The sequence below is a fragment of the Mauremys mutica genome, chromosome 1 (assembly GCF_020497125.1).
Source record: "Mauremys mutica isolate MM-2020 ecotype Southern chromosome 1, ASM2049712v1, whole genome shotgun sequence".
NCBI lineage: Eukaryota > Metazoa > Chordata > Testudines > Geoemydidae > Mauremys > Mauremys mutica.
Genome location: NC_059072.1, coordinates 226044875 through 226058486, shown reverse-complemented (window position 1 = coordinate 226058486; position 13612 = coordinate 226044875). Strand labels below are relative to the sequence as shown.

Genomic DNA, 13612 nt, shown 5'->3' with positions numbered 1-13612 from the left:
GTGTCAAGAAATAGGGAGCTCATAGTGCTGTCTAACTCTTATCAAGCATAAACTTGGCATGTTGGTTTACTCTCCCTCACTTCATGCTCTGAGCTGATCAAGTCTCTGGATAGGCTGGTTGGGCATTCAGGCAGCTCCCATATGCGGCCTCCTCATGGCTACGGTACTGCAGCAAAACACAACAGAATGCGGGATAGGGCCCTAATATTGTGAAAGGAAATGCCAGACGGGCCACCAAAACAACAAGAACTAACACATGCATAATGAGAAGTCACTCATGAAAAAGGAATCATTTATGTCAAATCAGTAGCTTGCCAGTTGATGGCACTGCATTTGTAACATTAATCTTCTTTTCACTCCAAACAAATTATTTTTAAAATTATTTTTAAAAAGTATAGCCTCAGTTAAGATTTGTTTCAATACCATAACTACCTCAATCCTTCCAGCTGTGGTAGTGGCCTGTTACACTAGAGCAGGTCATCTGAAGTAGCATAACAGTGAATTTGGTGTAGAAATGTTACTAATGATCCTGTTTCACTTTCATGCTAAATAAAAAAAAACCAAAATCACCATGCTAAATGTATCTTGCCTTCTACTTTCAGCTCCACTTAAACCTTTCTTTGCATCTACAGTTGGTTTTGATAAACATTCATATGTACGGATCTAAGAATCTGGCCACGTAAGAAGTTAGGGGACGAGGGGCTGTGGTGGTGAGGGGAGATTTACTGCTCACATGAGGATAGCTGAAGGCCTGTGAAGGTCAGAGAAGGCCTCCAGAGGTGCTGGGTGGAGGGAGAAAGAGAACAAACTCACAGTCAGCTGATACTATACTTGTTCCACAGATGCAGATTGTGCTTCTCTAAGCACTGCCCTGCAGCTGCAAGTTGGTGCACAGAAAGGTGAGCTCATGCAATATTGCTAGTGCAAAATGTTAACAGACTCAGGTGTCATGCCCCACCCCCCAAACTGTGAAACTGTCTTAAAAATAATAGATTTGGGGAACTTTATTTGCTTTCTCATTTGAGTCTTCAAGATACATTCAGGTCACATTTTCAAGCTTTTCTCTGCGACCAGGAACACTAGAAATTTGCTGAGATTCTCCATGATCACTTGTCTACTTTAAGTAAAAACACCAAATCACAAAATCATGAAGGTTTCTACCACTGCATATGCTCTACACCAGGGGTCCCCAACCTTTTGAGGACCAGGGACCGGTCGGGAGCGCTCGTCCCGCGGCTCAGCCGGACCGCCCGCAGGCGTGCCTGCGGGAGGTCCACCGGCTCCGGTTGAGCTGCCGCAGGCATGACTGCGGACGGTTCGCTGGTCGTGCGGCTCAGCTGGGCCGCCCGCAGGCACGGCTGCCGCAGCGCAACCGGAGCCGGTGGACCTCCCGCAGGCGTGCCTGCGGGCGGTCCAGCTGAGCTGCGCGACCAGCGAACCGTCCGCAGTCATGCCAGCGGGAGGTCGACCGGAGCCCCGGGAGCAGCGGACCTCCCGCAGGCATGACTGCGGAGGGAGCGCTCGTCCCGCGGCTCGGGTAGACCTCCCGCAGGCACGCCTGCGGGAGGTCCACTGGGTCGGTTCGCGGCCCAGTTTCTAACAGGCCGCGGACCGGTACCGGGCCGCGGACCGGGGGTTGGGGACCCCTGCTCTACACAGCACAGGTTGGTCAGTCTCCACCCCTTCATGCTACATATTATAGGTGCCTCCTGCACTGGAAAATGTAACATGAGAGGGGTTCTCAGTACACACAGGCACAGAGCAGCCACAATTTGGCCCTTTATTACACCAGCAGAGCATTTCTTATTCTAATGTTCTAATAAACTTTGTGAGCATACATGAAAATACAGGGGATTTAAAGCAGTTCTACCCACATTCCCCATTTTTCTTCATCAGAACAGGTGACATTTTAAAAAATGGCTATTTCCATGCGCTCATACATCCCACATAAACATATTATTGTTAGCACTTAAACTAACATTATGACCTAAGTCAGATGTACCTCAAACAGATGTTTGCCTGCCATTTGCACACAGCAGAGAGTTGGCTGGTGATGTGGTGGGGGTTCTCTTCATTGCTAGCTGCTGAACTGCATTAAAAGCTAAAATTCACTGAAGCTGGAGTTTTCAAAAGGAGACTACAGCAGCTAGGAAACCAGCTTCCATTGGCCTTCAATAGAATTTGGGAAAATAATGCCCTCAGGTGTGTTTGGAAAACCCAGACTAAATGTTTTTCTGTATCACTTTTGCATGTAAACAGTTGCCTTAAGGAAGTTGAGATCACAAATGGGAAGGGAGATGATCTGTGCAACTGTGAATGGGAAAGGATGAGAAAAGGTGCACATGACAATCTTTCCCTTAGGCCGTGAACCAACATAATTGATTTTGGCCAAAAATTGTATTAAAAAGCTACTCAGCTATTAAAAAGTCGTTATTTGATTTTGGAAACAATTTTATATTGACACAGTGACTTTTCACTTAAGTATCTTAAAACAACCAAAATACAGGTCTTTGAGTTCACTCTGAGCACTGCTGGAACTGCTCAGCTTTAGCTTGCTTTGAAATCCATGGTACGTGGCAAGGACTAAGATATTTGGTAAAGGTCAACAGACCAGAAAGTGATTGGAAAATCTATTTGGCATTGGGTGGTGACTGAAGTTGCTATAAGGATAATAAATATAGTGGCAGGAGTTATATTGAACTGATGATGGACACAGGTGATGGTGGTTTAGAACAGATGGGATAATATTCTACTGAACATGGCAGTCAGTGGCAGCTTCCCAGAGTGATGCAATACACCTAAATATCCAATAACAGAAAGGATTCAAATCATCCTGGACACGGAGAATAAACATGTAGTTAGCTAGAGCAAAAGCTCCAACTTCCTAGGCAATCTAGAAAGTCTCTCTATACAACACTACAAGAGGTGACTTCACTCTGCTTTTGGGCCATTGCTATTCCATAGCACAGAAAGCCATAGATAACAGAGAGGAAAATTCAACATGTGAAGAGATGGAGACATGAAAAAGAAATAATATGAACATTCATGTGGAAGACACGGAGGGACAAACATCTTCAACAACTAACACAACAGTGCATATACTGACTGGCTACTCCCCACATCCTCATTAAGGACCAAGGTACAGTCTGTCTATTTGAAATACTGAAATATGTGGTCTGTCTGTTTTGACTGTAGTCTGGTTACTCATGTTGCTAAATTAAAGCATACTTTTAAAAAGTAATACATAAAAAAATATAAAGAGAACAAATATTTTCCTTTCACAATAGAATTGAAATGAATAAAAAACACTACGTATTGAATTTGGGAGAAAGATGGTAAGGAGTCAAAATACAGGTAAGGGGGATTTTGCATTGAACTTTATTGCACCAATATTGAGAAGTATTTGGATGAAAGACACTACATACAAAATAAGCGTATTTTCTATTGCTATTGCTACAGATAGAAATGCTGAATATTACATATTGATAAAAAACAGATATTGCAACAGAATGGACTGCTTCTCCACCTGAGAATTATTTGGAAATTTAAACAAATTCACAATGTACTGATCAAAGACTGACCTCCTTAACTATATATTTTCAAACTAGCATAAAAAGAACTTGTGAAAGGCTTGTTCAGTCTGAACTGGCCTTAAACATTTACTCTAGCGGCCTTTAAGCATAAGGCACTTTGCTATATTTAATGTTTGTTCTTAGATGTGCAGGCTTCATGATATTCAGTATGACTCTCACAAGCTCTCTGAGTGTGGCACTCCCAAATGTGGTCAATGGGACATTTTATTTGTTTCATCATTCTTTTGGTAATACCTGCCATGTGTCAAAAAATGTGTGTGTATAATATTTCTTGAGTTAATTAAACTATTCTTCTGTGTAAAGTGTGTGGTAAAATGGAAGACATTAATAAAAACAACTAAACATCATCCTATATAAGCCGTAACTCTATTCAAACAATGCTGAGACAGAATCTTTATTAATTTTAACCAATGGGTCATTTTACAAAAGTCAGCAGAGCTTTATATTTATACTGTTTGATGGAGAGGGTGAATTTTAAATCACATTTACAGTAACTTAAGCAACATGTTACACAATGTGGCAGTAATAACCTTTTATGGAATTTCAGAAGAAATTCATTTTTACATTTCCAGTCTGAAATTATACACAAAGCCTTGGTTTCTAACACGCCCTAAAGTAAGGTAAATGTGCTAACTTAACATTTATTTCAGTAAGAAATAATTAAATCTAATAACCTAAGGGATTGTTAAAACTTGGAAAATTTACTGAAAAAACTATTCTGGAATAGTAAATAATCAGTCAATCAATCTATTCATCCATCCATCCAGTGGATTAATCTAAAACAGAAAAAGGTCTCTTATTCTAGAATAAGAGTGTTCACATGGTGGCTTATCTCAAAATAAGAATTCCAGAATACTTATTTTGGTAAATTTCAAGTGGAGACAAGCCGTAAGTGCTTGAAGGGAAAACGGCATCAGACTGTACATGGAATTATAAACATGTTCAAAATAACGAATCACTACAAAGTTCCACGATACAAATTAAAGTAGCAACTGTAACTAACCTTTCTTCCAGGTTTTAAACCTTTTTTCCTTGTTTTGAGATTTTCCGTAGAGGTGCTTTTTGTCAGAGGAATGGTTTTAGGAGATCTTCCCTTCCTAGGAACTGTAGATTGTCCAGGGGGGTTGTCCCGACCTGTTTTCCTGCCACATTGTGCTGGTACTGGAGCAGACTTCTGTGGAGACTGCATTGAACGCCGGGTCACTTTGGAGGGAGAATTCTGGGCTTTTGCACCTCTTTTTGTAATGGAAACTGAGGGGAAAAATAAAAAACAAAAACCTCACCTCAAAATTAATACCAGATGCTGAAGGCATTTTGTATCATTGTCCAGAGATTAATTTGTGCTACAAAAACAACTTTTCTAATGATTTTAAAAACTTGCTACATATTAATTTAAATTTTAAAATTAGTGTAAAATGAAGATATCTAAACATAACAAGTGTTTCGTATCAAACTACTTCATTTAACTAAATCCAGAAAGAATCAAATCCAGTCCCCCACAAAAAATATATTTAAGAGGGACTTTCCTACAAGGGACAATTTTCAAATTAAAAAAATGAAAAAGATATAATTTGAATAATACTATGACAAAGTTCTTCCTCTATCTTGGTGGGTCCTGCGCTTATTGACGGATTTGTTCGCTTCAGAGATTCACCATGTGGGTCAGGAACAGCCCAGAGACCTTCCCCTCTGGTAGAACCCACAGTCCAGGTCAATTCCTCCTGTGTCTGATCAGGAGTTCGGAGGTTTGGGTGAAACCCGGGCCTGCCCTCTACTCTGGGTTCCAGCTCAGGGCCCGGTGGACTGCAGCTGTCTAGAGTGCCTCCTGTAACAGCTGTGCGACAGCTACAACTCCCTGGGCTACTTTCCCATGGCCTCCTCCCAACACTTTCTTTATCCTCATCACAACCACAGGACCTTTCTCCTGGTGTCTGATAATGCTTGTACTCTTCAATCCTCCAGCAATACAAAGTGAAGTGAGGTCCTTTTTAAACTCAGGTGCCCTGATTAGCCAGCCTGTCCTAATTGATTCTAGCAGTTTCTTCTCCATTGTCTCCAGGTGTCCTAATTAGCCTGCCTGAATTGGTTCCAGCAAGTTCCTGCTTGTTCTGCCCCTGTTACCTTACCCAGGGAAAAGGGATCTACTTAATCTGGGACTAATATATCTGCCTTTCTAACACCCTCCTGTATCCATCTGGCCTGACCCTGTCACATATCCCGACCCCCCTGCTCAACACCACGGGGTTGGGCAACTTGGGACGTCAGGCAGTGTACCCGTGACAAGCCATCTGCATTGCCATGGTGGCTTCCAGCCCAGTGTTGTATGGTGAATTGAAAAGGTTGTAGGGACAGGAACCATCTGGTCACCCTTGTGTTCTTCTCTTTATTTTGCTGCATCCACTGGGGGGATGCATGGTCGGTCACAAGGGTAAACTGTCGTCCCAGAAGGTAATAACGTAGTGTTTCCATGACCCATTTCACAGCTAGGCAGTCTCTCTCAACCACGGCATACTTCTGCTCTCTCGGGAGGAGTTTCCTGCTGAGGTAGAGGATTGGGTGTTCTTCGTCTCCGACCATCTGCGATAGGACAGCTCCCAATCCTACTTCAGATACATCTGTTTGTAAGATGAAGTCTTTGTTGAAGTCCGGGGCTATAAGCACGGGGTAACTACAGAGGGCTGTCCGTAGATCCGTGAATGTGTTCTCCACAGTGTCAGTCCACTCCATCATGTCTGGACCCCGGGCTTTTATCATGTCTGTCAGGGGACACGCTCTGGTAGTGAAATGGGGACTAAATCGCCAGTAGTACCCCACCACACCCAGGAATGCCCGGACTTGCTTCTTCCGATTCGGCCGGGGCCAATTTTGGATAGCCTCTAGTTTGTTTAGTTGGGACTTGACCATGACCCTTCCTATAATGTAGCCAAGGTATTTAGCCTCAGCTAGCCCTATAGCACACTTGGCTGGGCTGGCTGTGAGGCTGGCCTGTCTTAGCGTGTCCAGAACCGCTTCCACCTTTTTCAAGTGGGTCTCCCAGTCAGGGGTATGGATAATTACGTCATCCAGGTACGCAGCTGCATAACCATTATGGGGCTGCAGAAGCTTGTCCATGAGATGCTGAAAGGTGGCAGGTACCTCATGCAGTCAAAAAGGAAGAACAGTATATTGAAACAGACCCTCTGGTGTAGAGAATGCCGTCTTTTCTTTTGCATCTTTGTCAAGGGGAATCTGCCAGTATCCCTTTGTTAAATCAAGGGTTGTCAAAAATCGGGCATTGCCCAGGCGGTCAACTAACTCATCAATGCGGGGTATGGGGCATGCATCAAAATGGGATCTCTCATTCAGCTGGCGAAAGTCATTACAAAACCTAGTGGTGCCATCGGGTTTGGGCACCAACACAATCGGGCTCGACCACTGACCATGGGATTCTTCAATGACTCCTAGTTCCAACATCCTTTTTACTTCTGCCTTGATCTCCTCCCTTTTTTCCGCTGGGACCCAGTAGGGCCTTAAAGTTACCTTTGCCCCAGGGTCTGTGATAATGTGGTGATATGCTTCGGTGGTCCGGCCTGGTTTGAAAACACGTCCTGGTACCGTTGATCATCTGTTACCTCCTTCTTCTGGTTTGGTGTCAGATCAGGGGATATCCTGATCTGCTCACGTAGATTATTTCCCTGGGCTGGGGCCTCTTGGGCCACCACACATGCCTCTTGCTGGTGCCACGGTTTCAAGAGGTTAACGTGATAAATCTGTTCTTGTTTCTGGCGTCCTGGCTGCCACACCTTGTAGGTTACTTCCTCCATGGGTTCAACCACCTCATAGGGCCCCTGTCATTGGGCCGGAAGTTTGCTTTCTGCCATGGGTACCAACGCCATCACCCGATCCTCTGGCTGGAACTGTCGGACTTTTGCCTGGCGATTGTAATGGGTTCACTGGGCCTCCTGTGAACCAAATGTTCCCGTACAATAGGGGTGACCCGGGCTATCCGGTCTCGCATCTGCAATACATGTTCTATTATATTTCTCCCCTCATTGGGCTCCTCTTCCCAGATCTCTTTGGCGATCTCTAGTATGCCACGGGGGTGACACCTGTATAACAACTCGAAGGGGGAAAACCCAGTTGAGTCCTGAGGTACTTCCCGGATAGTGAACATAAGGTAAAGTAGTAGGGTGTCCCAGTCCTTCCCGTCTCGACTTACCACCTTCCTTGTCATAGACTTGAGGGTTCAGTTAAACCTTTCTACCAACCCATCAGTCTGTGGATGATAGACTGAAGTTCTCAGGGTATGTATATGGAGCAGCGTACAGATGTCCTTCATTAGCTTCAACATACATGGGTTTCCTTGGTCTGTTAATATCTCCTTTGGTAGCCCCACTTGGGCAAAGAGTCCCACCAGCTCTTTGGCTATCGTTTTAGAGGCCGTGTTCTGCAGGGGGACGACTTCTGGGTAGCGAGTAATATAGTCCAAAACAATAAGTATATATTGGTGGCTCCGAGCTGTGTTCTCCAGGAGTCCCACTAGGTCCATGGCTATTTGCTCGAAGGGGACCTCTATGATGGGAAGGGGTACTAAAGGTGCCCTCAAGTGGGGACGGGGACTGTACAGCTGACACTCTGGGCAGGATGCACAGTACCTCCGCACTTCTTCATGAACTCCGGGCCAGAACCACCGTTGTAGGACCCGTGCCAGGGTCTTCTCTACCCTCAAATGCCCCCAAAAAAGATGACTATGGGCAAGACTTAATACAACGTTCTGGTATTTCTGAGGTACTAGGATCTGCTGTATCTTCTGCCTCTGTACTGGTGCAACCTGGTATAAGAGATCCTTCTTCTTTATGAAGTAGAGTCCTGGTCCCTCGGTTTTTCCTTCCACGGGGACCTCGTCTATTTCAGTCACCTCCTTCCTAATGTTCATACCTTGGGTCTTCTGCCTGGTCCCATCCAAAATTTCCTCTCCCGGGGCTAATCTGCCTGAGATCTAGGGGCCCAGTCTCTGTTGCCTCTATTGTTTCAGAGGTGTTAGTGTGTGGGTCAGACTCGGGTGCTTCTCCCTCCCGGACGGCTTCCTTTTCAGCTGCTCAGGTCTGCCTGCCTACAAGAGCGACCCTCTGGCTTTGGGTCAGTATTTGGGTTCCCAAGGCCATAGCTGCCCTTCTTTCCTTTTTCATCTTTCTACCCTGTCTGGGAGTGGGGAACAAATCTGGGGATATTTCAGGGAAGGTTGGGGGTTGACAGTCTGCTGTGGATGCCTCACTAATTTCAGGGTTCCCATCTTTCTCCAATTCCCCTACTGGGAGTAAGTCTCCAAACCCTGGGAAGTCCCTCCCTATGAATACCGGGTATGGGAGTTTAGGGACTACACCTGCTGCTACCTCAGTAGTGTTCCCTTGGATCTCGATTTTTACTGGGATGGTGGGGTAGTAACTAACCGTCCCATGGACGCATGTTATCCCCATACGTTTAGCCTGCAGCAGCTAACTACACTTCACGAGCTTCCATGAGATAAGCACGATAGCACTCCCCGAATCAACCAGTGCCGTGGTCTTTACCCCATTTAGTTTCACTGGTCTGGTGTACATATGTGGGGTTAGTGAGACCCCCACAAGGTGGATTAGGGAGCATGGGTCTGCCCAGTTCCCCAGGTTACACTGCATCGGCTCTTCAGCATTGGGACACTGTGCAGCTATATGTCCCCACTTCCCGCAGGCATAACATCTATATGGAGCCCTAGGCGTTCCCCGGTCTCTTGGTTTGGGCAGTCTAACATCACAATCTTCTTCCCCTTCAATGCTACAACACTTTGTGGCCTCTGGTGGGCCTTCAGCTCCTCTCTTTTTCCACCTGGGCCCTCCTGGTGGCCCAGTCACCCGAGCTCTAGGACTTGGTGCTGCTAGTTTAACCCGGGGTGCCTCTTCCTTAACTGGTTGGGTCAGCTCTCTCGCTGTCCTTCGCCTCTCTACCAGTGCGACAACCTCGTCGTAGGTGGAGGGTTTGTTCTGGCTTACCCAGGCGCGAGGGTCTGGCAGTAGTCCCCTCATGTATCAATCGATGACCAGAACCTCTAGTATCTCTTCTGGACTCCAGGACTCAATTCGCAACCACTTTCGTCCGAGATGGATGAGGTCATACAATTGGGACCGCGAGGTTTTGTCTTCTTGGTACCTCCACTCGTGATATTGCTGGGCCCGCACTGCGGTCGTTACCCTAGATCTGGCCAGGATCTCTGCTTTCAGCTGAGGGTAGTCTGCTGCAGCCTCTTCAGGCAGATCATGGTAGGCCTTCTGGGCCTCCCCACACAGGAATGCAGCGAGGATGCCAGACCACTGATCTCGAGGCCAGGCCTCCTGTAGGGCTGTCCTCTCAAAGGCCAGAAGGTATGCCTCTACATCATCCTCCTGCGTCATTTTCTGCAACCAATGGCTGGCCCGTATGATCTGCGTCCCATCATGGCTGCAGTTCAACTCTGTAAGGGTCTTTACCTGGTTTACCAGTTCCCTCAACATAGCAGCTTGGTCCATCAGCAGCTTGGTCCATCAGCAGGCGATTAGTCTCTTGCTTCAGCCACACTGCCTCCTGTTGGGCGGCTGCCTGAACACGGGTAGGCTCCTGCTGGGCAGCCGAGGCTTGTATCAGTGCCCGCATGACTGATGGTGAAAAAAATAAACCCTCTCCCTTTTTTTTTTTTTTAATCACCCTCCTTCTTCCGCCGCGCTGTGCAAACCAAATCCCACCCTGACACCAGTTGTGACAAAGTTCCTCCTCTATCTTGGTGGGTCCTGCACTTATTGGTGGATTTGTTCGCTTCAGAGATTCACCATGTGGGTCAGGGAACAGCCCAGAGACCTTCCTCTCTGGTAGAACCCACAGTCCAGGTCAATTCCTCCTGTGTCTGATCAGGAGTTGGGAGGTTTGGGTGAAACCCGGGCCCATCCTCTACTTCAGGTTCCAGCCCAGGGGCCAGTGGACTGCAGCTGTCTAGAGTGCCTCCTGGTATAGCTGTGTGACAGCTACAACTCCCTGGGCTACTTCCCCACGGCCTCCTCCCAACACCTTCTTTATCCTCACCACAGCCACAGGACCTTTCTCCTGGTGTCTGATAATGCTTGTACTCTTCAATCCTCCAGCAATATGCCTTCCCACTCTCAGTTCCCAGTGCCTCTTGCTTCCATCTCCTTGCATACACGCTACAAACTGAAGTGAGGTCCTTTTTAAACTCAGGTGCCCTGATTAGCCAGCCTGTCCTAATTGATTCTAGCAGTTTCTTCTCAATTGGCTCCAGGTGTCCTAATTAGCCTGCCTGTCTTAATTGGTTCCAGCAAGTTCCTGCTTGTTCTGGAACTGCCCCTGTTACCTTACCCAGGGAAAAGGGATCTACTTAATCTGGAACAAATATATGTGCCTTCTAACACTCTTCTGTATCCATCTGGCCTGACCCTGTCACAATACACTCACCTTAAAGATGTTTCTCATAGTTTCCATTACTACCACAACTATTACATTCATATAGTGCCTGTCATCAAGAAGGATCCCAAAGTGCTTAACAAATTCTACAGAAGAAATCTGTCCACTCTAAATGCAGCTGCGAAACAACATCAACTATTCAACTGTGCACAGCAGAAAGTGAAGAATACCATTCAAGTAAAGAGGAAGATGGTCAAAATCTTAATAACTGGGATGTGTCCGGGACATCAAGTTTAACATCCAGAGTTCTTGTGAAAAATGCCAAGTATTAATTATAAAGACAAGGTGGGTATGGCCTGAAGAAGAGCTCTGTGTAAGCTCCAAAGCTTGTCTCTCACCAACAGAAGTTGGTCCAATAAAAGGTATTGTCCCTCACCCACCTTGATATCCTGGGACCAACATGGCCACAACAACACTGCATGCAAAGATTATGTTGAGTGATCAGCAGTTCAGTTTTAAATTTCATTTGAAAGAATGTCCTCTAGGAGCACAATGCCCACTGAGACTTGGATTCAACATGACTCAAAGGGGAAAGAATGACCTACTAATTTCCTGTAATATCAAAGTTTTCCTTTGTGAGGGGTCCACCAAATGCAAACCTTGCTAACCCTATGCAGCTCCAGCTGACTAGATCACAGCCTGCAAGCCATGACCAGATTTCTCTTCAATAAGAGCCTCCTAGTTAATAATGTATTTTCACCTATTTGATTGTGCTGTAAAGTCATCATGAAGAATTTATGATAACTTTCATAGAATATCAGGATTGGAAGGGACCTCAGGAGGTCATCTAGTCCAACCCCTTGCTCAAAGCAGAACCAACCAATCCCCAGACAGATTTTTGCCCCAGATCCCTAAATGGCCCACTCAAGGATTGAATTTACAACCCTGGGTTTAGAAAGTCAATGCTCAAACCACTGAGCTATCCCTCCCCCACTTCCTTGGCAACAAACTGATATTAAAACACAACAGAAGGAGTTTCTACATACACAAATATACCACTGATGGGAAAATGTGTTATGTCAGTCTCCAGTATCTCCTCTGGCCAACTCAAACAGCAATGACTGATTCCAAGGGAAACTTATCTATTGTCATTTGATGAGAAGACTGAACAACAGAGATATAGATGCTTTTGAGGAAGTGGTGAGGAAATAAAAGGCAAAAACAGAGAGAATTGGACAACCCTTGTACCCCAAGAGGGAAAAGTTCAATTAAAACTAACAAATAAAATAGAGGAAAATAAGCCTTCTCTTGTCCCCTTTTCCCCCACCCACATGTATGAATACACATGTACACACATAAAGGAAAAGAAATATGAGACAAAAAGGTTGAATTTGATGGATTCTCTGGCATGTGAAGTATTTATTTTAAATCAAGACTGGATGTCTTTCTAAAAAGAACTTTTGGCTTAGCTAAAGCATATGAGGTTCCTTGATGCAGGAATCACACACATTCTATAGTCTGATCTCCTGCATAACACATGCTGGATGATCATAATGATCCCTTCTGGCCTTAAAATCTATGAACCTGTACTTAACATGACAAAACTTGAGAAATTCCAAGTTAATGTTAAAGCTGAACTGACATAACCAAAGCCAAAATGCCTGATCTGGAACACTACTGTAAGCTGAAAGGGGAGTTCACGGTGGATTTTAAGACTTTATTCTAATTACCAGAGTTTTGTAGGACATCAGAAAATTGTTACTGCTGAGCTATTAGTGATTGAAGATTTATTAAAAAAAACAAAACAACAACCCACAAAACACCACAAATAAAACTAGAAGTTACATTGTCAAGGGAATCTAGACAAACCATTACTATTTAGTCTATACAACAATGCCTAGCCATACATGTGATGTGCACCTCAGCAGTCTAGTGCTCAGTCTTATAAGTGGTGCTTTTCATTTTATAAGTACTTCTCCCTATGAGTTAACTTTAACAAACAAATCATTTGAAGAGAAAGTATCAAGGTAAAGTGAACTGAACATCCCAAAATGACACTTTAGATGCATATAAAACAAAACTTCTATTCAAACGAGTTAATAAAGTCTTAGGACATGTTAAATACATTTTGTATGTTTTGTTTAATTCATTTATGAATCAAATGTCCTTGAACAATTTTTAAAAAAAAGTCCTATTTTACTAATGTATATAATCCTAAATACATTATATTAAATATATTTTCTGCCACAAATTACTTCTAGGTAACTGGAAAAAAGGAGCTTCTGCATTAAGAAAGTAATCATTTTCCTTCTATTTATCCACAATAGTACTTACAAGATTTCATATACAGTAGCAACTTAAAATAAGTTTAACTGAATTTTAGCCAATACAAATAACATCACTCTTTTATGTTATGCTTTTGAATCTTCCAAGTGACAACTCTTAATAGACAACATATCTGGAAAGCAAAACAAAATTATTATAAAATCTGGCTATTTTATTCAGACCACACAATTCTGTGCTTAATAAATAAAGTCAAGAAATTGCAAAGAAATATGTGCTTCATAGATTCATTGTTTGACTCTACTGAAATTTAGCAAACACTTTCATTGTCTCTT

General features: G+C 44.3%; 1 protein-coding gene and 1 long non-coding RNA gene across 13 annotated transcripts in view; one reads left to right on the top strand and one right to left on the bottom strand.

The window, feature by feature from the left end:
- SCML2 (Scm polycomb group protein like 2) overlaps positions 1-13612 on the bottom strand; it is a 162544-nt gene that overhangs the window by 57483 nt on the left and 91449 nt on the right. For all 9 annotated transcript variants that reach the window (XM_045018069.1, XM_045018328.1, XM_045017910.1 and 6 more), the window contains one exon: positions 4597-4844. In XM_045018069.1, the coding sequence (XP_044874004.1) occupies positions 4597-4844 (248 nt within the window). The remainder of the gene's footprint in view (positions 1-4596; positions 4845-13612) is intronic.
- The window catches only part of LOC123371254, a 31276-nt gene that overhangs the window by 3369 nt on the left and 14295 nt on the right, over positions 1-13612 (top strand). For 3 of the 4 annotated variants that reach the window (XR_006579762.1, XR_006579747.1, XR_006579741.1), the window contains exon 1: positions 2632-3139. This is a non-coding gene — a long non-coding RNA (uncharacterized LOC123371254). Of the gene's footprint in view, positions 1-842; positions 900-2631; positions 3140-13612 lie in introns of those variants that run through there. The other variant, XR_006579753.1, reaches the window with a different exon arrangement.